This window comes from Urocampus carinirostris, chromosome 12 (assembly GCF_059441175.1).
Source record: "Urocampus carinirostris isolate Australia breed hairy pipefish chromosome 12, RoL_Ucar_1.0, whole genome shotgun sequence".
NCBI lineage: Eukaryota > Metazoa > Chordata > Actinopteri > Syngnathiformes > Syngnathidae > Urocampus > Urocampus carinirostris.
Window position 1 is genome coordinate 23,379,624 of NC_142360.1, and position 27,155 is coordinate 23,406,778.

A 27,155-nucleotide genomic window follows, 5' to 3' on the forward strand; every position below is an offset into this window, starting at 1 on the left:
TTTTTTTCTCATTTTCATCTTAATTAATGGTTTCAAAAGAAGGTGCGAGCAAAGTTATTTTGTAAAAATGTCACAAAATACTGCAAACGATTATACCAACGTATTTACCTTCAGTGCAGACAGCGCTGGGCAAGGAGGAGTGTGTGTGCCCTTTGTATAGCTCTGCCCATTCCTACCGCTCACCAAATACAACTACTCTAGGTGCTTTGCTAGAGCTTCTGGGTGTTTAAAGTTTATACAGATTGTTTAATGAAATTCTATATAAAGGATTATTAAGCAATTTATTACCAAAACAGGGTCTTTTGATGTGACAGCCTGACTGTAAACTGGAGTTAGAACTGTGTCATATATATGACAGTCAGTTTTCGACACGACTTTGAGCGCTTGACAATTGGCCATGCATGTAACAGTGCATTATGCAATTGCGCAAGTATTATTTTATCTCTGAGGAATACAGTATGAACTCATGTGGAGAGAAATAGGTTCCCGCCCGCAGGTTTTGGTGTCGAGAAGTTAAAATTTGTTGTAATAAGGTTCGTCTGCCTTTTGGGCCCAGCCAACAATTTGTCGAAATTATGGCTTTTAGAGAAACCTGAAATTGAAAAAGATTTGCTAATGTAGGTTTGTCAAGCCGTTTTACGTACATTTACAACTCAGAACTCAACGTTATTGACGCACAGGCAGGCACAGGGAGAAACAGGAGCGAGGCAACTGTTTAGCCAATCAGAATGCAGAAAACAAGGCAAGATGAAAATCCAAGTAGCATAACCGCATGAAGAAAAAACGCGATACAGTGAGGGATGACTGTAATCGGTGTGTGGCTTACTGACCATGATGATAAAGATGACAGGACCAGCAAAGCCCCAAATAACTCCGTTTTGGACACTGAGCCAACAGTAGCCATCCGCCAAGTATTTGCCTGAAGCCGAAGCTAGCGTGATGGTGACGATGAGCACTGGCAGTCCTGTTAACAGAATGAAAGAAATTAAGCCACCAAAACAGAGAATTGACGTATTTTTCACACCAGATTATAAAACGCCCAAAGATTAGTCGCAAGTGTGATAATATGCATAGATTGGTCATTTGAAATGGATCACGTCTCACAGATCTTAACCACCAGGGTTGGCAGGGGCACCACTTCCTATGGTGTGTCTTGGGGACGCCCATCCTTCTCCAGACCCGTTTTTAGGATAGATGTTATCTCCTCCACATGTAACCGATAGGACTTGTTTCAATAATTATCAGTAGAAGGAGAAACCTCCTGATCTGACTCAGATTCAGCACCTTAATCATCTGTTTGCCGTTGTATTTCAACGTACGGCATCATCCTATTGAGCTAGACCTCAGCAATGTCGGGCAACGGCGTTTGTGTGAAAATATTGATACTGGCTACTAAATCACTAGGGAAAAAACTACTTTTCAAAATTTTGAGTATCACATTGCATATTTTTGATAAAAAATAAACTTGGCGATGAGATTACGTCCTTTGCTTTTGTGACATATTAAAGGCACAGGTACACGACTTTAATTCCTGCACTTTATTGAAGGTAAATTATCATAAACAATCAATCTTTACATTTGCAGCAAAGGAAAATAAACAAATAATGGACACAATTAAAATCTAAAATGAAAAACATAAAACTGAAATCCTCATTAAAGCATTCGTACTTGGTTTTAATATACTTTATAATAATGCTGGTAAAATTATTCTCACTGTATGAACAATAAGGCGGGGATGTTATTTTACATAGTAAAGTAGCAATAAAAACTCCTTATTTATTGCTCAAATAGAAATAAAGAGCATAGTAGTCTCAATAAGACACCTTGCATTTCCAAATACTGGTTGGAAACTTAAACATTCAGTCACTGCACCAAATTGCTGGTACTATCACAATTGCAAAAATTGAATACAGTACGATTGGAAGGAAAAATGCAAAATCTGATCAACTACTACCGATACAGACGACACAAAAAATGCTTTAGGTTTTAAGTCAACATCACACTGTTTTTAGTGAGGGTACTATATTATTGTTGTTATCATCAAGTCGAAAAAATATTGTCAGACATTAAAATACATCTTGCTGGGACTCAAAGTGACCATGGTACAGAAAACATTAGGGACCACTAAAATCCAGTGGTGTATCATTGACTGCCGAAATATTTAAGAAGCGCACAATATTCTGAAGTGAATTAAGACAAGGACATTGTGGGAAGTAATTCTGAAATATATAAACGCATGGCCGCAGGTGTTCAATGAAGTTTGTCACTTAAAATGCTTGGTTTGAGCTAATTAAAGTTAAAAAAAACGTTCTGTTTTCTCATTTCTCTGAAATTTGTATCTGGTACCCTGAATAAAAATATACTGCCATGTCCTACGTAATTTATGTGCCAGTGGCCTGGTGGTTAAGATTCAAAACTCTTACCATCTTCATCCTACTTCGATCCTCATTGCCTCTATTGTTATGCAATTATACTCATCAATAAGTATAGCCCAGGGGTCTCCAACCTCTTTCAAGCTGAGAGCTACTTTTTGTTCATAATTAGAACAAAGGACACCCACTTCTATATGAATTTCTAAAACAACCAGGTATGACGTTATTACTGTGATGTTACCATGTTGCTACCAGATTTCATTGGTAGTAACATGGTAACAGAAATAGCATGTTATTACTGTGATGTTACCGTGTTACTACCAGGTTTCATTGGAAGTAGGGTTAAGAAGCCACAGTCAACCACTAAAAAAGAGATTTTACCAGAAAATCACAATGATCCAGCAGAGGTCAGCGGGCCCCTCAGCTGTACCTAAGGGGAACCCCGTTACAGACCACTGGTCAATAGTTGCACAAATATGATAATGCACAGGTGTGCATTTCTAATTCTGTCTGTACATAAGCCGCATCGGGTTTTAAGGCGCATGTAAAAATTTCTGGCCAGTTTGGGTCTTTATAAGCCTCATAGTACAGAAAATACGGTATTTTTCAGTTTGCAATTTCTGAATTAGTCAAACCAGCGTACCCCAGCCAATGAGATAATAGTACTTCATGTGTCTTTCTTCGCTGAGGTTGACTGCAACCACCTTGCTCCAAAGCAGCAGACCTTCAACCAGCATCCAGCTGAAGGCAGCCATGAAGAAGAGGTGGAGCAACGCTGCCACAAATGTACAAGCCACCTACGAGTACAAGTACATCAAATGTGAAGATTAGAAGGTACAATTTCATTTTTCGAATGTTTTGGTGGTCGAACAAAACCTGTTACTTGATGCACGGTTATCCAGTGGGGCGGACTCAAGTATTTGTTCAAAACATAAAAGTGTTGTACTTTATAAATGTTTGTTTTCACATTTACTTCCGTACTGTCGAATTATCAATTTCAAAATGATTTTGCTGTTTTATTGCACAGCATTATGAATTAAGGACCCAATCCACTTTACTTTGCATGATACTTTGACGCCATAGTGTGGCTGTCATGGAAAACTGCATTTGCCTTCCGGTTCTGTCCCTCAGTAACCGTAAATCTTTTTATTATCAGGGAGCCACTAAGGAGCGCCAAAGACCCACATCTGGCTCCTGAGTAGGTTTAACAGATGGAGAGGTCCAACTGTGTTGGTGATAGAAAGCATCTTCATACACATTAGACAATCTGGCTATTTTTTTTCTTCTTTTTTTTTCATTTATTCGTTTCTGTATTTAACCTAACTTCCGTAACCAACGAACTACTTAAAATCAATAACAACACTTTCAGGACATCTGCTTTTTATTTAATGTAGTGCCAGAGTGACTTCTATAATAAGCCTTTCACAAAGCAGGACCAGGGGGGCGCAACACACCCTGATATGACCTAAGGTTAAAGGATCAACTACTGACCATTGATTTAAACATTAAGTGTAGAATGATTGAATACAGCGTTTGTGGAATGGTGTTGCTTTTTATGGGGCAAAAATAGAACGTGAAACTAAAATATCATTTGCTCATCTTTAATATTTAATATTTTTGAAATATTTTGCAACATTTGAAAATAAAACAGATATTTTTATTTAATTTTGAATATAATTCTTACACACTTTGTTATTTTAAAAAAAGATGTTAGTCATTAATAAATACAGGGATCCTTTGTTTATTGCAGTTAATGGGGGGTAGAAACCTTGAGAAAATCCAGGAAGTAGGATCTTTATTTTTGTATTAATTGTATTATTTATCTATTACTCAAAGATGAAACCCCAATTTCCAGGCTCAACTATTTGTGTAACAAATTAAAGTACTGTACTTTATAGATTTTTTTTTTTTACAAATACATTTTGTACCGTCAATTATAATTTTAAATATAATTTTGCAGTTTCATTGCTCAACTTTAAGAATTAACGACCCGATACACTTCACTTTATATGATGCTTTGCCACCATTGTGTGGCCGGTATGGGAAACTGCATTTTTTTGTAAAAGTGCCACTATGTCACTAAGACCCGCATGTGGCTCCTGACCAGGTTGAGCAACTGGAGAGGTCCAATTTGTTGGCGATAGAAAGCAATCTCCTGTGTTTAGCTAATCGGAATGCAAAACACAATGCAAAATAAAAATCTGCATAGCAGCTATATTTTATATATATATATATATATATATATATATATATATATATATATATATATATATATATATATATATATATATATATATATGTATTACTTTTTTAAAAGTTGATAATTTATTGTTTATAAATAATTCATTCATATATTTTTGAGTCTTTTTTTAAGTGCAAAAAAACATTCAAAAGTCAGAATCAAGGATTTGAAACCAAAAAATGATTTAAAAAAAAAGCGGGAAAAGTTTTGAAACAGAAAAAAAACATCTTTGTAACTGTAAATAATATCCAGTGAAAAATAACATTAAATAACTTTTCACACTAGATAACAACAGTGATGGTGACAAATGGCTGTATCGAATTAAAAGCTTTTTACTTGAACGAGAGTACCAAACAAAATTATAAACGTTTTACACAGATAGTTTTTTCTTGAATACTTACAATTTGTTATTAAATAAAAGATGAGGAAATAAATAAAAGAGAGGGGGCAAAAGATAGAACAAGAAAAAAGAGGGGTAGAAAGAGAAAAGGAGAAAAAGGGGAGATTGACAGAGAAATAGAAAGAGAGAAAAATATAGAGAGAGACAGACAGGAAGGGAAAACAAATATAAAAGGATAAGAGAAAGAGAGAACGACAAAGAGAGACTAAGAGATAGGGATGAATTCAGAAAGCAAGAGTGGAAGGGAAAGAAAAAAGAAAGCCAGAAAGATAATGAGAGAGAAATAGAGAGAGAAATGGAGAGAGTAAATGAGAGAAAGAAAGAGAGTAAGAAAGAAAGAAAGAACAAGAAGGAAAATGTAAGTGAAAAAGTGAATGAGAGAAATAGAGAAAAAGAGAGAAAAAAGAGAGAGAAAGAGAGGGACGAAGAGAGAAAGACAGAAATAAAAAAGAAAGAGAAAAGAAAAGGACTGAATAAAAAGAGAGAGTAAAGAAGAGACGTAAAAGAAATAGAAAAAACAGAAAATAAGTAGAGACAGCAGAGAAAAAGAAAGGAAATAGATAGAGACAGAGGGAGAGAATGAGGAAAAAGCAAGAGGGAAAATAAGTGAGAGAACAGAAGGAAAAAGAGAAATCAACAGAGCGAGAGAGAAAGAAAGAGATTGTGAGAGAGAAAGAGAGCGCAAGAGGGAGAGCGAAAGAGGAGACAGAGACAGCGAAAGAAAGAAATACAGCTCCAGGTGCTTTGTTAGTGGCGCCTAGCTTTGGCGACATCCTATGGACATTTTACAAATTGCAACTCATTTTTGTCTTGTCCTACTCTCATTGTTATCTCACGGTCGAGATTAAAACCCTTGGCGAGCCTCATCCTGCCCACGGGTCGCATGTTTGACACCCCTGATATAAAAATGTGTACGTTTTACTGACCTTGTTATGAATGGCCGAACCGCTGCACAGCAAAATGACTTGAGCGCAGATAAGAGACATAAACAGGTTCTTATGGATGGATGTCCTGTCAGATCGAGGTATGCTAGTAACAAAAGAGCGAAAAATCAATCATTGTATTTTTACAAAAGCCTCATAAAATGGGAATAAAAAAAACGCAGTTTTAATGTGTGGACAATGAATTGTAAATGTGAGTATGTTTTTAAGCACATCAAGGGTGCAATGTAAGGTTACACTCAGCAGGCACTTAATACATGTTGGTAGCAGCTCCTTCACGGCCTATTAGGATCCCTTTATGGCCATTCCGCTAATTAACAGACGCAAAATGCTACCATAAACCTTTGGAGTGAACTCACGTATAGACAACAGTAATTAGAAGATTAGCCACGGTCAATACTCTTAATGCCGACAAAAGAAAAACAACAGGAGCTACTGTGATGATATACTGCTCCTTTGAGTCAATTGGCCTATGCCTAAGCCCCGCCCCCTTTACTCACTCGAATAAACATTCAACATATGTTGGGTATCACAGTGCGTAATCAAGTACCGTATTTTCCGCACTATAAGGCGCATCTAAAAGCCTTTATTTTTTTCAAAAGCTGACCATGCGCCTTATAATACATTGCACCTTATATATGGATCAATATTAAGTCGCAAAGTCTTGCAACTAAGGCATGCAGCAGCCGACTAGATTTTCCCCCGAAGGCGAAGTCGTCCGCGGTGTATGCTGGGATTTATATACCGGCGTTTCATTTCCTAACCAATGTGTCAATCATCATTTGAATCAGTCACTATTGGCTAAAGTTATTCAGAGGTAAAGGGGGCGGATCCTTTTTATCATTTACAGGCTCGCATAGGCTAAAGGGGCGAAACAAAGCCTGCAATTGGCCGAAAAAGATGAATGTGAATCACACGTTGGGTTGCACTACGGCATAGAGAAAACATTTTTTACTATTCTGTATTTGTAAAAATTTTACTCTCCTGGATTTACTACACTCACGGTTGTAAGAAGACCATGGTTACGTATCATTATTGAACGTGATGGCTGCAAGAGAACTTAGGTGAGCTATGCGGCTTTATATTTTCCCGGTATCTTGTTTTAGAACGATCTTGATGTTTCTGTGATGAGTCTATTTTTAAACTAAATTCAATTCAAAGTGTTTATTGTCATATGCACAGTAAAGAACCCCGTTTCCCTGCACAATAAAATTCTTACTTTGCTGTCCACACAGTTCCCAGCAAAAAATAAAATGGAAACTAAGAAATGTTTGGCATTTCTTGAATCCCAAGACTTTAACCTTCCGAATGATATTTGGAACGATGCATTTGAGTGATTGGTGACATCGTACAGACACTGTTTCCGTACATGCCTGAGACACGTATTTGCTTCTTTGCAAGCTTTCGGAATGTTAAGGGGGTAATAAGTTTGACTGAACTATCTGACTGTTATGTCGACGTTCCCATTGTAGCGCCTTATAATCCGGTGCGCCTTATGTATGGAAAATATAGGACCGAAAACTATTTTTTGGGGGTGTGCCCTATAACCCGGTGCGCCTTATAGTGCGGAAAATACGGTAATCATGTATGCTTACCAACTAGCAAATACCAGATCGTTGAAATCCTGGTAAAACAGAGTGACGTAATGAACGACGCAGCCAAGAGCTAGCATTAGCTAAAGTTAGCCTAACGTTAGAGATTTTAACGTTATGAATAACTTTATATGTCCCTCGACCAAAGTGACAATATGCTGCCTGAAAATAAATGTTGAGTTACCTTAGAAAAGATAAAGACATTCTGAATAACTTTATCCGCGTTGAGTTGGTGCTGTGGTGGACGCATAATTTTGTCCAAAGCACACACTTGTCTCGATTTAGAATTGGCTAAATCGGGTGAAAAACTACCCACCATTGCTCAGCCTCTCAGAATACCTTTTATCTGATTTGCATGTAATAATAATAATAATAATTTCCTTTGTATTGTCATTCTGTGTAACAATACCCGCCATCGCTCAGCTTCTCAGAATACCTTTCATCAGATTTGCATGTACCCCATTCACACCGTTTGACCATTTCATAGTTTAAAATGTAAGAGAAAAAAGCACAAAAAAAAACAAAAACTGACAAACCACAATACAATTAAATGGACATGCTAACAGAGCTTGTCCGGCTGTGTGGAGATTACTATGCACACTGTGATTGGCTCTATGTTTTAAGGGCGGGGCTTAGCCATATGTCAATTGGTGTGACATCAAACCCCATTAAGAGACGCTTCTCTGATCTGCATCAGTGTTGGGCATGTTACTTTACAAAGTAATTAGTTATAGTTACTTCTTCCAAAAAAATAACTAAGTCACTCTATAGTAAAAGTATGAAGTTACCAGGAAACTTAACTATTTAAGTTACTTTAAAAAGAAGTTGTATGTCAGAATTTGAAATTTTTTGTATTCAGTTAAATAGAAAAGAAGAGACAGGTAGTTGTGTCATAGAACCTTATATTTGTTGCACTTCACCAGCAATATCTTTATCCTAAAATTGAAGTGCAACAAAAAGTAAGAATATAATAAAATAAAAATCAGCAGTAAAAAATAAAAAGTGACTTTAATAAATTAAATCTAACTCGGATGGTTTGTTGTTGAGATGGGAATTCCGACACTTACTAGAGAACCAGCTTTTGCGGCGTCTCCCAAATGGCTCTTCGGGTTGTTTTTGTTGTTTGATTATATATTACCATTAAGTATGTATTATTATGAATGACTTAAAAAGGGGAATAATAGAGAATAATTAACACAAACACTTTAACAATGAAAAACAAAGGAAACATAAATAAAACATGGTTTATAAATTTACAAAGAAAAAGATAAATACAAAACAAATGTAACCTTTTTTTATACTCAACAAAGTCAACGGTGACAGCACAGAATCCCTGAAATGGATTTTGACGAATCACAAGAAAAAAATAGCGTCTCAAAGGGAACTGTCTCTCGATTGGTGGGTAGCTGGCTCCCTTTTCCAAGAGCTGGCCCATAGAGACGTTTCGTTTGCTAACGACACGAGTCGGTTGCCACGCAGCCCTCAGTCACCTTTTCTTTCGGGGCATTAGTAAAAACTTTATTCGCACTCACTATCTAACTATATGGTATTTTGAATGGCGTAATGAGAAGAGTGAAAAACCGCGCCTATGAAAAGATCGTCAGGTGTAACGCACTAGTTTTGACCGATAACCGTAACGATAAGAGTATTATAATGGCGGAAAGAGTTATGAATTAGATTACCCCGTTCCTGGAACAAATAAATAACGCATTATTCCCAACACTGGTCTGCTTACACTTTTTTTCCAGTAAGAAAAGCAACAGATTTGGAACCTAACATACAGCATCAATGATCTCTCACCCCACAAATGTGCTCTGTAAAAATTCCCTTGGAGAAGCCAACATCTTTAGAAAGCATTCCGGTCACAGTGGAAAATCTTTGCTGAAAAGTGGAACCGATTCTGTGTTTTCCGCTGTTCCTGTCATTATAAGGCAGGGGTTCTCTTAAAACCGCATCTATAAAAAGCCTTGTAGCTATGTCAACCTGCACCAAATAGATTGTTGCAAATGAAACTCTAAAATAAAACAAGTCGGGGGATATGAAATCCAATGGTGATCTGGACTTGTTTTCCCCACTGAGTTATCCTGCTGCAATTCCAAATTGGGCCTTGAGTAGGCCCAGGCGATAACACTAGATAATCGTCATCATTTTTGCCATGATAAATTAAAAAAACGTTTGATAAAATTCGATTATTTAAACTGTGATCACCACCCATCCACTGGAGAAAACAGGGGCGCTATTGCAATGAAAACGTAAGTTCCAGACAAACATTCAGAAGACGAAGGTGACGTGGACCAAGACGGTAACGCCAAATGGAAAATTCAGCCCCAAACGAGTGCTCATGGAAGTTCAACCAGCACCGGGCCCCATGAAAAAAACTTTCTACGAGTGAGCTAGCGAGCAACGTTCTACCCGTGTATCCCTGGAACCAGGTGAACCAGCTCAGTGGCCTTAAGTTTGGGCGCCCACCCTGAGACTGGGAAGTAACAGGTTCAAGCTTTAGCCAATTTATCCCTAAGACTTACAACATTGGTAGCCTTTGATTCCCTGCTTGGCGCTTGGTATTGGGAGTTGGTTTGGGGGGTTTGGTCCCCTAATGATGAGTAAAAATCGGGGGGAAAAAATATTAATAAAATCACTGCAACCAGCTCCCTTCTGAGAAGGTATTTACTTCTTTATTGGTCCTCATTTTTGTGAAATGATGTGTAATCGTTTGTCACCATGGGTCTCTGTTCTGACATGAAAGATTGGTTAAAGCAGCATTGGATTTTGTCAACTTTCACGTAAGTGTAAAATTAGACTAAAAATGTGAAGGCTGTGGTAATTTTTGCCATAATTATCGATATCGATCAATAAGAAATGTTTTATCGCGATAACGATTTTCGTCATATCGCCCAGGCCTACCCTTGAGCATTTCAGTCATGATTTATTTGTTCTGTAATAATCACTGAGATGGAGTTTGAGCAATCTGTTTCAGTGTGGTACCTTGTTGACAATGTTTTGTGTATTGTTACCCAATGCAACAATCTATTTTAACTTGATCAGCCTGGTAGGGGGATTTCCACTTGTGAGGCCCCTTCTCAAAGTTTCTTATTTTCCTAGTGCTGAGGTTTGAGTTTTACCTTGCCTGCATGTTGGTTAAAGATCAGGGGATGGTGTAATTGCACCCTTTTCAGTCTTTTGACATTTTGAGATTAAGAACAATACAAGTAAATTAACATCTCTCCTGAACGACAAAATAAATAAATGCAAGACACAAGAAAGTGCCATTAGCTACTCACTCCAACACAGTGAACAGCATCAGAGTCACCACCAGAGCACACAAAGAAGCTCCTGAGCCAATAAAAGTCAGTTTGGTCAAAATAAGCTCTTCTTCCGGAGTCCACTGGAAAAAAAAAAGACAGGAGAAAATTGTTAGCTAAGGCTATCTATAGCTTTGCCTATTTTTTACCAGCTAGCCTAGATGGTAGGGCGCCCGCTCTGAGACTGGGAGGTCGCTGGTTCAAGCCTCGGCCGAGTCATACCTAAGACTTACAACATTGGTACTCATTGCCTCCCTGCTTGGCACTCGGCATTAAGGTTTGGAATTGGGGGGTTTGGTCACCGAATGACTAAAATGGCTGCGCCCTGTTTGGCTGCGGCTGCATCGGCTCGCTACAGTTAAACTGTACGGGTCAGGTGTATCTTCATTTCGTTCTATGCGCATGGTTACAAAGAATGACAATAAAAGTAAATTTTATTGTATTCTATTGTATTCTTTTTAAATGTTTGGCACATTCATTTCAGACAAAATGATGTTTCCAAACTGAAAAAGCACTGGGATTATTACACAATCAAGTACTTTTCATACAATAAAATGCAATTTAAAGAGTGCATCATCTGTAATAAAAAGATACCCCGTGACCCTAGTAAGGTTATAAGTAGCTCAGAAAATGGAGAGATGGATAACCAACATCCCATACAGTGGTTTCTCTTTATACACTCACTGACCATGACTGCTTGCTGACAGCAACAGCTTGTCCAGTTTGCGCATGTAAACTACAACAGGTGAAAAAAATACAAAACAAAAAACCTTGCTGTAAAAATGTTGTGTGTATGATCATTTAAAGTTGCAGTAAACTTAATTTTAAGTGTACAGTAGGTGCTTACGAATCATCAACTGTCACCCTATATCACAAATCCTCCTTATTACGTGACAATAAACAATACAAACACAACGTGACACCCATTTACTCACAGCGAGACAGACTATGTAGATTACAGCATCAATATTAGCAATCTATGATGATGTTGCTGTCTGCTACCGGGGATGGAGGACTATCAAGTTCGGAGGCTACCACTAGAGACCGCCCATCGACCATCACTGCTCACTGACAGCATCAGCTTGTCCAGTTTGCACAAGCAAACTACTACAGGCAAAAAAATACAAACAAGGAATAGTGCGGTAAAAATGTTGTGTCTATGATCATTTAAAGTAGCAGTAATTTAATTTTAAGTGTACAGTAGGTGCTCACGATTTATAAACTGTCAACCTCTACCGATTGCTACCCTTATTAAAGATTGCAAATCCTCCTTATTACGCGATGATAAACAATACAAACACAACGCGGCACCCATTTACTCACAGCAAGACAGACTATGTAGAATACAGCAACAGAATTAGCAATGTAGGTTGATGTTGTTGTCTGCTACCAGGGATAGAGACAATCTGGATTAGAGACGAAATACACAGGATGAGATTGGTCTTCTTTTTTTTAAATTCGGTAAAAAAAATGTTATACGGCATGTACAATTTGAAATGATCAAAAAACGTATGAAATAAGGGGAAAACATACAAGTTGACAGGTATGTGCGTGCCCTCCCTGACTCCTTGAAAAAGCCCCTCCCCTTCTCCACAGTTTGCTCTCACATTCCTGACGGCGATCATTCTAAACTCACATTTTATTTTATTAATATTATCTCATTCATTTTTTTACTGTATTTATATGACAATTTGGAACTATGAGCCTGATCCTGGCAAAAGTTAAGCTCATAAGAATAGGTACCACTGTAGGCAAACAACAGGATTGTGTAAGAAAGCACGGCAAGGCACAGATTAGCCATGTGAGGAAAGGGGACCTGAGGGAGGCTCATCCACATTGATTAGATGGAAATGTTTCGCCCCGATCAGAGAGCCAACCAACCCTATCCTTTGGGAGAACATAAACAGACAGAGAAATATTAGAAAGTAATATATTTTATAAGACCTGAAAAAGGGGGATGGTGTCATAATAGTCTGTGTTTTGCAATAATCTGTGATCTGTGCAGCCCATTGAGACTCTAAAGTAAAAGGTGAGAAGTAAAACTGATAAAATAAATAAAGAGGATTTCTTCAGGTAGACTTGAAAATCCCAAATGAGTTACCTTTGGTTTCAAGTAATTCATCAAGACTGCAAAATTGGTGGTATGGTTGCATAGACACGAAGTAACACCGGAGCCAGCAAAGATCACACTGCAGCCATCACTGGACCAACCACTGGTATGATTATTCCTTTGCAACAACAAAAAATGCACAAAAATTGATTTATGAAAAAAACAAATGAGATTGTATTCAAAGTCATTGTGTTGCTGCAAAACTTACATGAGTCTGAAATCCCAGAACGCGCAGACTGGAGAAAATCTCTGCACATACTCCATCTGGAAGAGCAAACACTTTCAGAATTAAATTCACAATTTGATAAATTTGATGGGAATATTAATTATTCTACTGTAACGGTCCTTTAGAATGGGGAGTGGAAATGGAAGCAATATTGAGGCTTAATCTGAATTAGGGAAAGTAAAAAGTTAATAGATAAAGTCATAGGGTAATATGGCCGAAATATAAAATCTCCTACTGAATGATTATGATTTTCCATCAATGTGAAACTATTTTTTATTAATTACAAATACATCCTTTGCAAAAAAACAAGATTTTAAATCAGTTTTAATGGAAATTTTCGAGTTTTTCCCAAAAAATGCTTCACAGATTTTAGGACAAACGTACTGAAATTCAATAATTAACTAGTAAGTAAAAGTTGTTTTATAATAAGCACCAGTTGCGGGTATCCATTCTTCCATTACCTACACCGCTTATCCTCAGAAGGGTCGCGGGGGTGCTGGAGCCCATCCCAGCTGTCTTCGGGCAGTGGGCAGGGGACACCCTGAACCGGTTGCCAGCCAATCGCAGGGCACACTGAGACAGACAACTCACTCACTCATTCACACCTATAGACAATTTGGACCAGTCCATTAAACTGACATGCATTTTTTTATGTGGGAGAAAACCTGAGTGCCCATAGGAAACTCACACAAGCACAGGGAGAACATGCAAACTCCACACAGGAAGGTTTGATGCTATGCCCTCAGAACTGTGCCTCAGACGCGCTAACCACTCAGCCGCCGCGCTGCCCCAGCTTCGGGTAAACAAAATAAATTCTGAAATGCATCCTATAATTTCCTGTTTTCGCATGTTTTTTTCAAACTGTCACTTTTAAAATGACAAATCCCTAAAAGTACACCTAATTGATTGCCCAGCTCTAAGCCATTGTTACGTTTTTTTGCTCTCTCTAGTATGTTACAAACTCCTATTTCAATGTCATTGCACTGAGCACAGTAGTTCTTCCTGGTTAAGGCCCTATGTGAAAAAGTGATTGCCCCCTAATAGCAAGTTTGGCTACCTTTGGCAGCGATAACAGAATTGAAACGTTTGGGATCATTGGTAATAGGACTTTCACAAGGCTGTGGAGTCATTTTGGCCCGTTTCTTCGCATTATTGTTTCAAATCTGCCATATAGCATGGTTTTTTAGCATAAATTGCCTGTTTAAGGTCACACCACAGCATCTCAATTGGATTTAAATCCGGACTTTGACACAGCAACTCCAAAACCTTCTTTTTTTTTAACCATTTAAAGATGGACTTGCTGGTGTGTTTTGGATCATTGTCCTGCTTCATGATCCAAGAGCTCTAGAGTTTGAGCGCCCAACCTGATTACTTATTCACATGAGGCCAGAAAGGTTTTCAACGTTTCAAAACTGTATTTTGTATTTCCTTGGGTTGTTTCTGTGTGATACTAAAACTGGTTTGATGGTCTGAAGCTTTTTGTAAGTGATAATTATACCCCAAAAACACAAAAATCAGGAAGTGGGCAGACACTTCTTCAAAGCACTGCAGGGCAAGGGTGTCCAAACTTTTCAGAAAACGGGCCGGATTTGGTGAGCTGAAAACACATGATGGCCGACTATTCAGCCAGGCATTCTTTCAAACGGTCTTGAATAAATTCACCCTCCTTTAAAGGTTTGCAGTGCTTAGCAATAAGCGTCGTGACTTTGTAGCTCTCTTTTGGAGCATCTTCAATTGTCTGGTGAAAATGCGCCGTTAAAACAGCTTCGAGGTGCTTCACCTATTCACAGTGTTCGTTGCCAGTTAGCTTTTTGTAGTCAGCATTCGTCTGGCAGTTTCCCTTAAAATCAAATTCTTTGAAAACAGTCACAGTCTCTTGGTAAATTAGGCACTCGCAGTTGTTTCGGATTTTGGTGAAAAAATACTCAAATTCCCACTTATCCTGGAAGCAGCGGACTTAACGGTCAGTTTGCCTTTTTCTATTTAGGGTTGCCATGTCAGAAATGTCGTGGACGAAAATTCTTACGGACACACTATAGAAACATGGCCAAAGGGCAACTTCCATCGTCTGGTCGTACGATGGTTTTTTTTCAATTTAATTTGATGTTTTTGTACAAATTTATTTTATACTGCGTTCAACATTACTGGATTATTTTATGATAGATGCTGCAGGCAAATTAAAAAAAGGATCCCGGGCCGCACCTGGCCCGTAGGCCGGACTTTGGACATGCCTCCTGTAGCGTGTTGGGTGATGTTTATCGATTTGATCAATCTTTGCACTGCAGTGTATAAGGGGCACGTTCACATTTTGGGCCAAATTTGAGTTTTTAGATGCGCCTTATAGTCTGGAACACACACACACCTATGTTGAGACACACACACAGTCTAGCTCAGGAGGTAGAGCGCTCGTCTTGGGATCAAGGGATCCCAGTTCGAATCCCGGCTCGTCGAAGTGTCCTTGGGTAAGACACTGAACCCCTAACACCTCCAACAAGCAGGTTAGCGCCTTACATGGCTGCAAGGCCGCTATTGGGAAATGTGGAGCACACTGTGAAGCGCTTTGGGAAGTCATTGACTTGAAAAGCGCTATATAAATGCAGATCATTTCATTTCATTTTATTTCTAACATTGCTTACCACATGCGGCGAGGACAGTGTGTATTTCACAGCGACTGGGATCGTTTTAGCCATTGAAGCGTCACGTAGGGTGGCTGATATGACAGCGGAAGCCAGCCTACCTGGGAGAATTCTGAAAAGGGATAAAAACACAGTTTAAAATAATTTTTACCATTGAATGTCATAACCCAGAGACTTAGTTGACTCAGGTTGAGGAGTAACAATACCTGTAAAGGTGTTACATAATTGGAATACAAAAGTAAATGGCATTGTGTTTGTAATTGTTACAGAGAAAAAAAGCGTAATCAAATTTTAGGTGTATTTGGTAAAAGTAAGGATTATTTAGCGGGATTACAATTTTTTTAAGTATATTTGTCATGATCTATTCCGCTATCCCCCTGGGTTTGGAACTGGGCAATCATGACATACCTGTCCCTAATCCTACCAAGCCTTTAAATTGACGATTGGGACAGCTCTCTGATTTTCCAGCCCTTGCCATTACTATGCTGTTTCAACCTGTCGTCTGTTACCATGTCATGCTTGGGTTTTGTTTCTGGTTTCTGGTTTCTTTGTTACTTTACTCCTCGCATTTTTCAAGTTTCAGGTTTGTTTTTTGTTCCTTGTTTGTTCTTTTGGGCATGTTGTAAGTTGATTTGTGCTCACTTGTTTGTTCGGTACTTTGGTTCTAGTTTTATTAATAAATACCGTTCCTGTTTTGAACACTGCATCCAGTTTCTCCTTCCCCACATGGGTCCATCACCTTCAAATGATGACAATATTTACACATAAATGATTCAATAGACAAATTGTCTCTATTATAATTTCAATCGATGATATTGGCGAGACGCAGATAGGGTTCATGACGTATCTGAATAAATGATACCAGGCTGATCAAATTTGAGCACTTTCTTTGTAGAACTACAAGTAAATACCTTACCTTTCCTCTATATTATAGTTACATTGTCATTTGTCTTCTACACAATGCAGTAGTCCTATTTATATTTAGTTTATTCTGTCTTTTACTGGCATATTTGGTAATCAGGTAATCCAAGTCATTTAAAATAATTAAGTTAAATTATTATAATATTAAGGCACTTGGATTATGTTAGTGACTACATTTTTTAACAGGTAACTCCTAACGTCCCGGCCCTGGTTAGGTTTGGCCTTAACCATGTACATAATTGCTCAATGTTATTTTTTGAAGATGTTTTTTGCAGTTAAATGAGGCTATTTTATCCCCATGTCTAATTAGAGCAACCTACTTATAGCATAATAACTCAGTGATAACATAATAACGCAGTGTTAAGTTATTCCATGACAAGTTGGTATTTCAGAAATGAAATATACAGTTAAACAGTAGCCCTTTGCACTACTCAGTAACAGAGAAGTATTTCTCAGCTCTAAAAACCCTGTTGGCTCCTGGGTTAGTGTTCTACATTTTAGTCAAGCGTAGAAGGATTTGTAATGTGGTTGGAATAAAAGTCAATTTCTGTTAGAATCAGTTGGAGTCATCAAATGTGTAAACTGACCTGAATCTATTACCGTAAATTCCGGACAACAAGCCGCTACTTTTTCCCAAACGTTCAACCCTGCGGCTTATTCAGTGATGCGGCCAATTTATGTAATTTTTCTAACGGCCGCCAGGGGCACTCGAGTACAAAAGGTTAGATTTAGACCGGTGGAATATATGCGCCGAGGAAGACTGCAACTTCTTGGCTTGACTAGCGGCGAGAAATCTTTCACTAAAACTGGCCGCATGCGAAAGGCAACTTTTTCACAAGTCTGCCAGTGGATTCTGACAGCGTGGGGCAGCATCAAAAAATCCACCATCACCGACGGGTTCCGAAAAGCTGGTCGGAGAGGAGGGCACAGAATCAGGAGTGGATGGAAGCGTGGGACGACGTCTATATGACAACGTTTCTTTCCGACACTGAGGAAGACGACTTTGATGGTTTCAATTCTAAGGAGGAAGATGAGGACGGTTTACCGTGATTTTTACAAGTACGGTATGTTTTTTTAACAGACCTGTTTACTGTGTTGCGAGCGTGTTGCCAGCGTGTTGCTACCTGTCACAGGCACCGTTTGGGATGAAAGTTATATTATTATTATTATTAAAGCTTTGAAAACTCTCTCAGTGTACCGTCTTTCTTTGTACATATGAGTAACCATGTATAATATGCATTTGCAACTGTATATTTTTGTAATGTATTTATTTTAGAAACTTATTCTGATATGTTTTTTACGGGCGAATAAAAAAGAAGGGGCGAAAACCACGGGGGCTGACGGGAAGTGGAGTAAACGTGAGACGTGTTTGTGGACGCGGCGGACAAGAGTGTATATATAGTTTTCCCACCCTTACCTTTGGAAATATACACTTCTTTCCTTGGATTACTTTCAACGGGACCCGGACTCTGCAGGTCTGCATCAAACCTTAATTACCGGTATCATTTCCCGTTCATTTTGCAGGCTGTGAATCTTGGACTGTGTACTTTAATGAAGCACATTCAGTTTCAATCGCGAGATTTAAAGTCGGGTTTGGGTTAATTTTGTGTTTGTGTTACATTTTGTAATGTGAGCGAATGCGGCTAATATACAGGTGCGGCTTGTGTAAGTACAAAAACGGTTTTCCTCTCAAAATGTGGTGGGTGCGGCTTATAATCAGGTGCGCTCTATAGTCCGCAATTTACGGTACTAATTTCTTTTCTTTTTTATTAAATGAAGATTTCACAGCGTGGCCAAACCTTTCCATGTCCTCTTTTTGACTCAAAAAAGGCTCCGCTGCACCGGACACGATCTCGTTCAAATGGCTGTAATGACTGTGAATAAACACCATATCTTTATGTCCTATAATGAGATAAGATAGCATGTTCTTAGAAGAAAAGAATCAAATGTGAAAAATTATCACTGTGTTTTTGCATTACCGAGCTGATGAAGTCTTTGTAACTCTGAGTCTGGGATGAGGATTTCATCCTGATCATTTCCCTCCGCTGTACCGAAGCGGATGTCGGACGGTTTAAATGACTGAGAGCAACTTTTTTCCGTCAGCTCGTGACTCCTGATAAATACATCTACTCACAGTCAGAAAATAAAAACCACAGAGGAGAAGAAAATAGGCCAATATTAAAGGATTTAAAGCAGTAATTGTGAAAAGCACAAGGAGCATTGTGAATCCAAACAGTAAAAACAGGCAAATGTTGCTATCAATTTGAAATGCAGCACATTGCACTGCATTTTGCTTCTATGCATTAGAATGTGTGTATACCTATATTCTTGGTCGAAAGCGAGAAGCTTTTTCTCTCAGCATAGAGGACGTCTGCCAATGTTTCAGTAAGATTGTCAATGCTTTTGACAATGGAAAATGGCCCCATGCTGATCTGTTGAAGGATATCAGACCAACATGGTTCAGGCCACAAACTCATTTTAGCTCGGGGGGAAACATGGTAGAAAAAAAATACCTTTGTTGGGGCCAGACTAGTAGATTGAAAAGAAGAAAAAAAGAGGGGGGCAAAGCAATAGGGGGAGAGAGAGAATGAGAGGAAGAAATGTGAGAGAGAGAGAGAGAGAGAGAGAGACGGAGAGAGAGAGAGACGGAGAGAGAGAGAGACGGAGAGAGAGAGAAAGAAAGAAGGAAAGGGAGAAAAAAAGAAAGAAAAGGGTAAAGAAAGAAATAAAGAAAGAAAAGAGAGAGTACGAGAGCAAAAGAATGAAAGATAAAAAAGGAGAGAATGAAAGCAAAAGAGAGAGAAAGAAAGCAAAAAAGAGAAAGCAAGAGAGTCAGAGAGATAGAGGTGGGATAGAGACAAAGAATTAGAGGGGAAAAACAAGAGATGGAAATAGAGAGGCAGAAAGAAGAACATAGAAAGAGACAAAGAGAGAGAGAAAGAGGAAGAGATACAAAAAGAGAGAGAGGATAAAGGGAGGGAGGGAGAAAGAGGGAGAAAGAGGGAAGCAGAGAGACGGATAGAGAGAGAGGGGGCAGAGATTGAGAGAGAGAGAGAAAGAGAGAGAGCCACAGAGACAGAGAGAGAAAGAAAGAGAGGGAAAGAAAGAGAAAGGGGGAGAGAGACAGAAAGAGAGGGAGAAAAAGGAGAGGGAGAAAAAGTGAGGGACAGAGAGAGAGAGAGAGACAGAGAGAGAGAGCGAAGGGAGACAGAGAAACAGAGAGTGAGAAAAGAGAGAAAGAAAGGGAAAGGGGGAGAGACCAAGAGTAAAAGAGAAAAAAACTGAGCCAGAGAAGGAAGAAGGAAAAAGAGATAAAGAAATGGGCAACGAGAGAGAGAAAGAACTAAGAAAGAAAGACAAAAAGTAGAAAAGAGGGAAAAAAAGACGGAAAGAAAAAGAGAGGAAAAATACAGCTCCGGTTGCTTTGTGAGTGAGTGGCGCATGGTTTTGAAATAAACAAAAGAAGTATTTTCAAAAATGTAGAGATATCAGTCAATCCTCACCCCGTCATCTGTCAACCCAACCCACTGTTGAGAAACGTGAGGTTCCAGCAACACACTTGACATCTTGACGTAATCGGTAGCAATAGATGCCAAGGCATCTGCTGCGTTAGCATTAGCGACACGGCTACTAGCCAGCGCAGACCAGCCCATCTCCATCCTTTGGAACAGAAATTGGATGTCTTTGGCTGTGAGGATATCTGGACCACCAGCTTCTATCGTGTCCAGGATAACTCTGGCCAGCTGATGGATCGAATTAAACTCTCTGTCCCAAGAGCCAATATCATTCTGATCCTTTATAACAAATGGCAGACAATGATGATAACTATTAGTCAGTTTGTGTGAACTATCATGCAGTAATTTAATCAACCACTTTCCAGGAACTTACAGGACTGGTGAACGTATACTGGCTCAGAATGCTGAAGAACGGCGTTTTGGGGGGATGGAAAACTTCCGGAACTTCTACAACTAACATTGGAATTCAAACAAATGGCAACAGAAATGATTACTGTGCTGAAAAGAAAAGAAGGATTTTCAACCCTGAATTAACACCTGAAGATATATATTACAATGCCTCGCAAAAGTATTGCCCATCCAATAACTTTTTGTCATATTGCCACACTTCAGACTTCACACTTAAAGTAAAAAAAAATGAGAATATATACGGAGATTGAGCAACATGTGAGACACAATTGTAAAATGGAACTAAAGTATTTCAACATTTTATAATTTATATACAACAACAAAAACTGAAAAGTATGTTGCAAAATTATATTGCCCCCTGTTCTCTCAGCTAAGCTTACTCCAGAAGTTCCCTGATGACCAATGAATGATCCAATGTCGACCCAAATGACGAACAATAACCGCACAAAAAGAACACAGGCAGGTCAGTCATACAGTAATGAAAAAGTTCAAAGAAGAAGTGGCATAAAAAAACATCTTGTAACATTTACCCATCTCCTGGGACACTATGCAAGCAAAAATATCAAAAAGGAGAGTGCTTAAAACCACTGCAGACCTAACAAGACCTTTAAAACTTTCAGCCCAAACAAAGAGAAAACTAATCGGAGAAGCAACCAAGAAGACCATGTTCACATTCAATGACCTAAAGCAGGGGTCAGGAACCTTTTTGCCCCAAAGAGCAATAAAAGCAAAAAATATTTTTATAAAGAAATCGAGAGAGCCACATCATATATTTTCAGACAAAATTGAAAAAACTGCCAAACACGCCTTCTAGACATAAGCTAATTCTTCAGCACATTTTATTTCACTGTGTGTCATTTGATGATTTAATCAAAAGTATGAAATGATAAAAATGCCAAATCCTGTGTCCCAAATCAATGTAAATATGCCATTTACAATTTGTCTTCCACCTTCAGTTAAGAGTGTTGAGGCAATTTTTTTCCATGAAATTTGTCCTTAATAACGGTTTCAAAACAATGTGCATGCAAAGTTCTTTTGTAAAAATGTCACAAATTACTGCAAACGATAACCATAGCGTCATATTCACTTTCGGCAAACTCTGCACTGAGCTAGAGAGAAAGAAGTGCCTTGTGGTGCGTGCAGGGATCCGCCCAACTGTACTGCTCACCCAATCAAAGTTGTTTGCCATCATTTTTATTTATCAGTTTAAATGGTTTCTTATCAAACTTCTGCATTAAGTTGCTTCGGCTTTAGATGGACCAAAATCGGGAAGAAATCACTTGACTTTGGAACGCCACAGAGAGATGTGCAATAGTTACATTTTATTTCGGAGCCATACGTACTCATGAAAAGAGCCATATATGGCTCCCGAGCCATAGGTTCCCTACCCCTGACCTAAAGCATCCACAGCAATAAATGAGCCTTCAGCTAAAGGAGGGATGTGTTCTTCACGCATCACCGATGGAAGGAGCTATCAAAAGGTTTTCGACTCAAAGTGGGTTCTTTTCTTCTTTCTACAACAATCTCAAGTTTTTACCTCAACACACATGTTGTTGATTCTTAGAACGTTTTTTTTTTTTTTAAATCTATAAGTGTGAAGCCTGCAATATGGCAATATGTCCAAAAGTTCTTGAGAGGCCATTACTTTTGCAAGGCACTGTAAATGCATAGAATTAGAGAGACAAATCAAAATCAACAGTACCTTTTTTATACTGGCAGACGGCTCCTCTGGAAGAATCACAATTTCGGTGGCTCAAACTGCCCGTAGCAGGGTCGAAAACGTCACACTCTTCATCGGACCGAGTGTTGTGCACAAACTCTAGGGAAAATGTCTGATTCACCATGGAACCGCTGTCCAATATGGAGCCCAGGAAGACTGATATGTTACCTAAATAAAGAAAACAGGAATTGCATGAAAACATTCAAAAAAAATTGCCAAACGTAAGTCAAACTCAATGGCATTATAAAGAAGAGTATTAAATGGTCACTGTTAAAACTTTGGCCAACATCTTTTCTGGATTTCTATTTTATTTTACAGAACGTTTGTCAACCGAAAATGCAATAGTGGCATAACGTTTGTAAAAGAATATTGAGTGATGATGAATCGATATGTAAGCGACATTTTAATCTCTTTGTAATTGGCTCTCATTCCGAAGCTGTTTCATACATTTTTGGTAGGGGTAGGTCATTTAGTTTAAAAAAATAGAATCTCAATTTTATCTGTACTGTCAGGGAACAGACCAGGAGGCAGGAAGTGTGAACTCATTTGCGTCACGATCTGTTACTTTAATTTAGAAAATAAAAGTTGTCCAACACGCAGGAACCAAAGACAAAACAAAAACAGGCTTACAGGCAATCACCCAGAACAAACGGGCACGAACAGGTCTTCAAGAAAGAAAGGCAGTAACTCAGAACAAACGGGCATGAACAGGTTTTTCCTCGAGTCAAACAAAACAATGGTATGGCAACGGGCAGTCCCAAAACGAGCCCTTAAGAATCCCACACGCAATTAAGTCAATCTGTGTCAGCCGGTGTCAAGGGGCGGGACCAGCTAGGTGTCATGGCGACCATGCAGGACATGACATGTACGGATTTTTCTAGCTTTAATTTTGAAACTTGTTAGGATTGAAACAAAGTATTAGTTACAGCAATCAGTAAACGAATTTGCCTCTAGGTGTTGCTTGTGCTCCACCATAAATATTTTTTTCTCTGAAGGATGCTAGAATTTCCAACACTGTTAAAAATTAAATTGTTTTACTTGAGTTCTTTTGAGTTCTGATGTGAATTCAAATCCCAAGAAACTGGAATCAATGAACCAGGCCGATGGAGATTACACGCACAATTTATTAACACACACAAATTAATGACAGGGAAAAAAGGGAAGGGGGGATCACCAGGGATTATGGGAGTTTTCGACCGCTGAAAGTTACTAGCACAAAAAGAAAGTATCCCGTTATAATGCTAGTCGGTTTGGGGAGACTCCCTTGTACAGAAAAAAACGCTCATTCCCAATAACCAGCAAACATATGTTAAATTTGAAACCAACCTCTTGTTGCAGAGAGATTTGGTCTTGTGCTCTGCATGGTCTCAACGTATGGCCACGTGCCTCTCAAGACCACAGGGCACGCCCTCTCGTCCACGTCAAGGGGGCCACTTCCAATGAAGCAAAAATGAGATGAAGAGGGCGATCTATCGATCAGCTCCCCTTTATATATGGACATGGTACGCTTGACCAGGTCAACCTTCTTTGGGCAGGGTCAAGACATCTGAGACCACCAGAATTCGGATGACAGAGACTAAATTTGCTAAACTTGTTAGAAAGCCAATGAAGTGGGAAATTTGCGTAATGTTCTGTACTTGAGAATGCCTCTCCAATCTACATAGTTACGTACGATGAGAACATTAGTTTATCAATACACAACCTTGGATGTTTTAATTACATTCAAAACATGTTATCAGATTTCATTATGGTACATGGTGAATTGGTACGTTTGGGAAAAAACTTTCAGATACATTTTGTTTTATTTTAAATGAGTAGGAAAGAAAATTAAGACTCCGCTTAAGCAAACAAAAAAAAAAACTACAACAAAAACACAGTCACTCATAGCGTGTGTAATATTTAGTTATTCATAGTGGCACAATAAAAAGTTGATTCAGTTAAAAAACATTGATTTGAATGCTTGCCAAACAGAACAATTATACCAATGTTGATTTTTTTTCAAAAGAAGAATCATAGGTCGAGAAATTTGTATTTCTTTCACACAGTAGGAATCCACACTTAAATCTCCGCCATGTTTGTGCCGTCTTAAGCTGCCAAGCTGTGCACTGTGGCAATGGTCCTTGCGTGTAGCTGGCAACACGGCGCCATCTAGTGATAAAATGTTACACACTGTAGCTTTGAACAACAGTGTGCATAATCTAGCGCTTGCTCGTGGTAAAAAACTTCATTTATTAAGAATAACCAATATTGGTTTAAGTAATAAGCAAAAATACAAGCACAATCATATAAAAGTGCATGCTTTTTTTTATCAAACAGGTCAAGAAATTAGCATTTATTTTACCTAACATTAGCCTCACCTAGGGTATCTACGGATACTCAAACACCTTAAAAAGGCTGTGCAAATAGATGAGAAGTAAAATGGTGCATGTTGGTCAATTTGAGTCCTTGTTGTTTGTATTCTCCCTTGTGGTTTTTAGCACTTACTTTTGATTGGACAACACCATATGGCGATATCAATTGGTTAAATAATACACATGGTTTCTTTAATGTAGTTTAGCATAAGGAAATTGTCCCAAAATGCTGAGGTCATGATTCAAACATCCTTTTCAAATGTGTTTACGTACCGTTGGGTATTCAACCGAACCCAAATAAACAAATTCTAAAACCTGGGCAACGGATTTATAAATACCGAACACATTGTCATCACCTCCGTTCTGTTTGTTTGCAGAGCTTCCCCTTTGTTTCCTCTCCTTAAAGGTGGTTTATATAACGTTAAAATATTCTACTTGGTGATGCAATCTTCCGTCTGTAATCAACATTGCAGCTTCTTTTGTTGCACGTGCAAGTATGTTAAATGCATTTAAAATTCTTAGGAGTGCTTGAATAAATTCGTCCTTTTCCATCTTTTTGGGGGTTTGAGTTGGCATTTGGACTTTATTTGAAACAGTCCTTTTCTTACTTTCACCATTTTCATCAGAGTATAAAATAAAACAACGAGCCAGAGCGTGAAATTCCTTCCCCCCAAACAACCCCGCCTTCTTCCTTTCAGCATAATGCGCTTCGTAGCCGATGTTTAAAGTGAAATACAAGCAGATAGGAGCGGTGGAGAAAAATAAAGGATAAAGGCTCTTCGAACTCAGTTGGCCTTTGTTAATGCATACTGAATGGAGAAAATCTCATCTCATCTCATCAGCCGTACCGCTTATCCTCATTAGGGTCGCGGGGGGGCTGGAGCCCATCCCAGCCATCTCCGGGCAGTGGGCAGGGGACACCCTGAACTGGTTGCCAGCCAATCGCAGGGCACACAGGGACAGACAACTCATTCGCTCATTCACACCTAGGGACAATTTGGACCGGCCAATTCACCTGAAATGCATGTTTTTGGAATGTGGGAGGAAACCGGAGTGCCCGGAGGAAACCCACGCAAGAACAGGGAGAACATACAAACTCCGCACAGGAAGTCTGGAGCTGGATTTGAACCCACGACAGGTTCCCATGACATGAACTGTGCCGCACAAGCGCTAACCACTGCGCCGCCGTGCTGCCAATGGAGAAAATATTAAATGTTAAACTTTTTATAGACACTTTAAAGTATGCACCCAACCTCTAATGCTGAGCTAAACACATCTTCGTGAAAAAATAAAGCCAGACTGCAATCTCGCAATTAAGCAAAAAAATCAAACTCTCCATTTTTAAAATTACGAATACATCAAGTTAATTTGACTCATTTCACAGCCTTATTTAGACATGAGTGTATTTTTTATCAATGCCAAATTTATCAAAAAAAATCTGACTTTTGTCTTGAGCACCAGTGTAAAGAAAATGGATGTAAACAATGGAAGAGGAAAACACTTTATGACCAAAAACATCCAAATAAAATAAGAAAGAACCACTGACATCTCTATCAATCATCTAAATCCCCAAAGCAATGGGTTCCGGAACAGCAAGTTGTTTGCGAAATATAAAATATGTTGTATTTCTTCACTTTAGGAGGGGGATTTCGAACTCTCCATACTCACAGGAGACAATGAAGTCAGACCAGGACTGAGTTTGTTTTTTTGGGTGGATGTCGAGTGACGTGAGTCACAAAACATTTAGCCAGAACCGTAAGGAACTTAAATTGGGCAGAGCATGGAAAGGGGCAAAAGATTCTCTCAGACCACAAAGCCATTAAACATTAATAATGAGCATGTGTGCTTTGACTAACATGTTTTGTTTTCCCGAGCGGGGGAATGACTCGTCACTCTCATTTTTGTGATAATCGTGAGGGCAAGTATTTAAAAAAACATTTGAGTCAGTTACTCACATCCTCCTAATAAAAATTTTCTACTACAAGGGTTGTCCCCAAAGAACACCAAGTAAGCCTGTGGACCAGTTCCCGATGTAGCTCAACAGTAACTGCGGGTGGATAGTCCCAAATGTCGATATTTCTATACTGAGCGAGTATCAATACTATTGTCTTGGGATCGTTACTGACTTTCGATTTAAACTATCATTATAGCAGGGGTCTCTAACCTTCTTGAAGCTGAGTACTGCTTTTTGTCACTGGTAGTGCAAAGGTCACCCAGTTTGATATGCGTTTCTAAAACAATAACTGATCATGTTATTACTATGTTGTTAATATGTTATTACCAGGTTAATTATTGGAAGTAGGTTAAATAGACTGTCAACCACTAAAAAAAAATTATTACATTAGAATAATTACAATGACCCAGCACTGGTAATCAATTTTCAGAACAGGTCTACAGTCAAAAGTCCTTAGGGGGCCGC

General features: G+C 38.8%; 1 protein-coding gene across 1 annotated transcript in view; it reads right to left on the reverse strand.

The window, feature by feature from the left end:
• Nucleotides 1-27,155, reverse strand: part of LOC148355267 (adhesion G protein-coupled receptor D2) — a 169,150-nt gene that overhangs the window by 132,851 nt on the left and 9,144 nt on the right. Inside the window, exons 3-15 of the mRNA XM_088350211.1 lie at nt 22,368-22,553; nt 20,631-20,710; nt 20,246-20,536; nt 19,063-19,174; nt 18,722-18,868; nt 18,542-18,644; nt 15,822-15,933; nt 13,168-13,223; nt 12,951-13,077; nt 10,829-10,932; nt 5,941-6,043; nt 3,016-3,169; nt 831-964 (exon numbers count right to left, since the gene is read on the reverse strand). Coding sequence (XP_088206337.1) covers nt 831-964; nt 3,016-3,169; nt 5,941-6,043; nt 10,829-10,932; nt 12,951-13,077; nt 13,168-13,223; nt 15,822-15,933; nt 18,542-18,644; nt 18,722-18,868; nt 19,063-19,174; nt 20,246-20,536; nt 20,631-20,710; nt 22,368-22,553 — 1,709 coding nt within the window. The remainder of the gene's footprint in view (nt 1-830; nt 965-3,015; nt 3,170-5,940; nt 6,044-10,828; nt 10,933-12,950; nt 13,078-13,167; nt 13,224-15,821; nt 15,934-18,541; nt 18,645-18,721; nt 18,869-19,062; nt 19,175-20,245; nt 20,537-20,630; nt 20,711-22,367; nt 22,554-27,155) is intronic.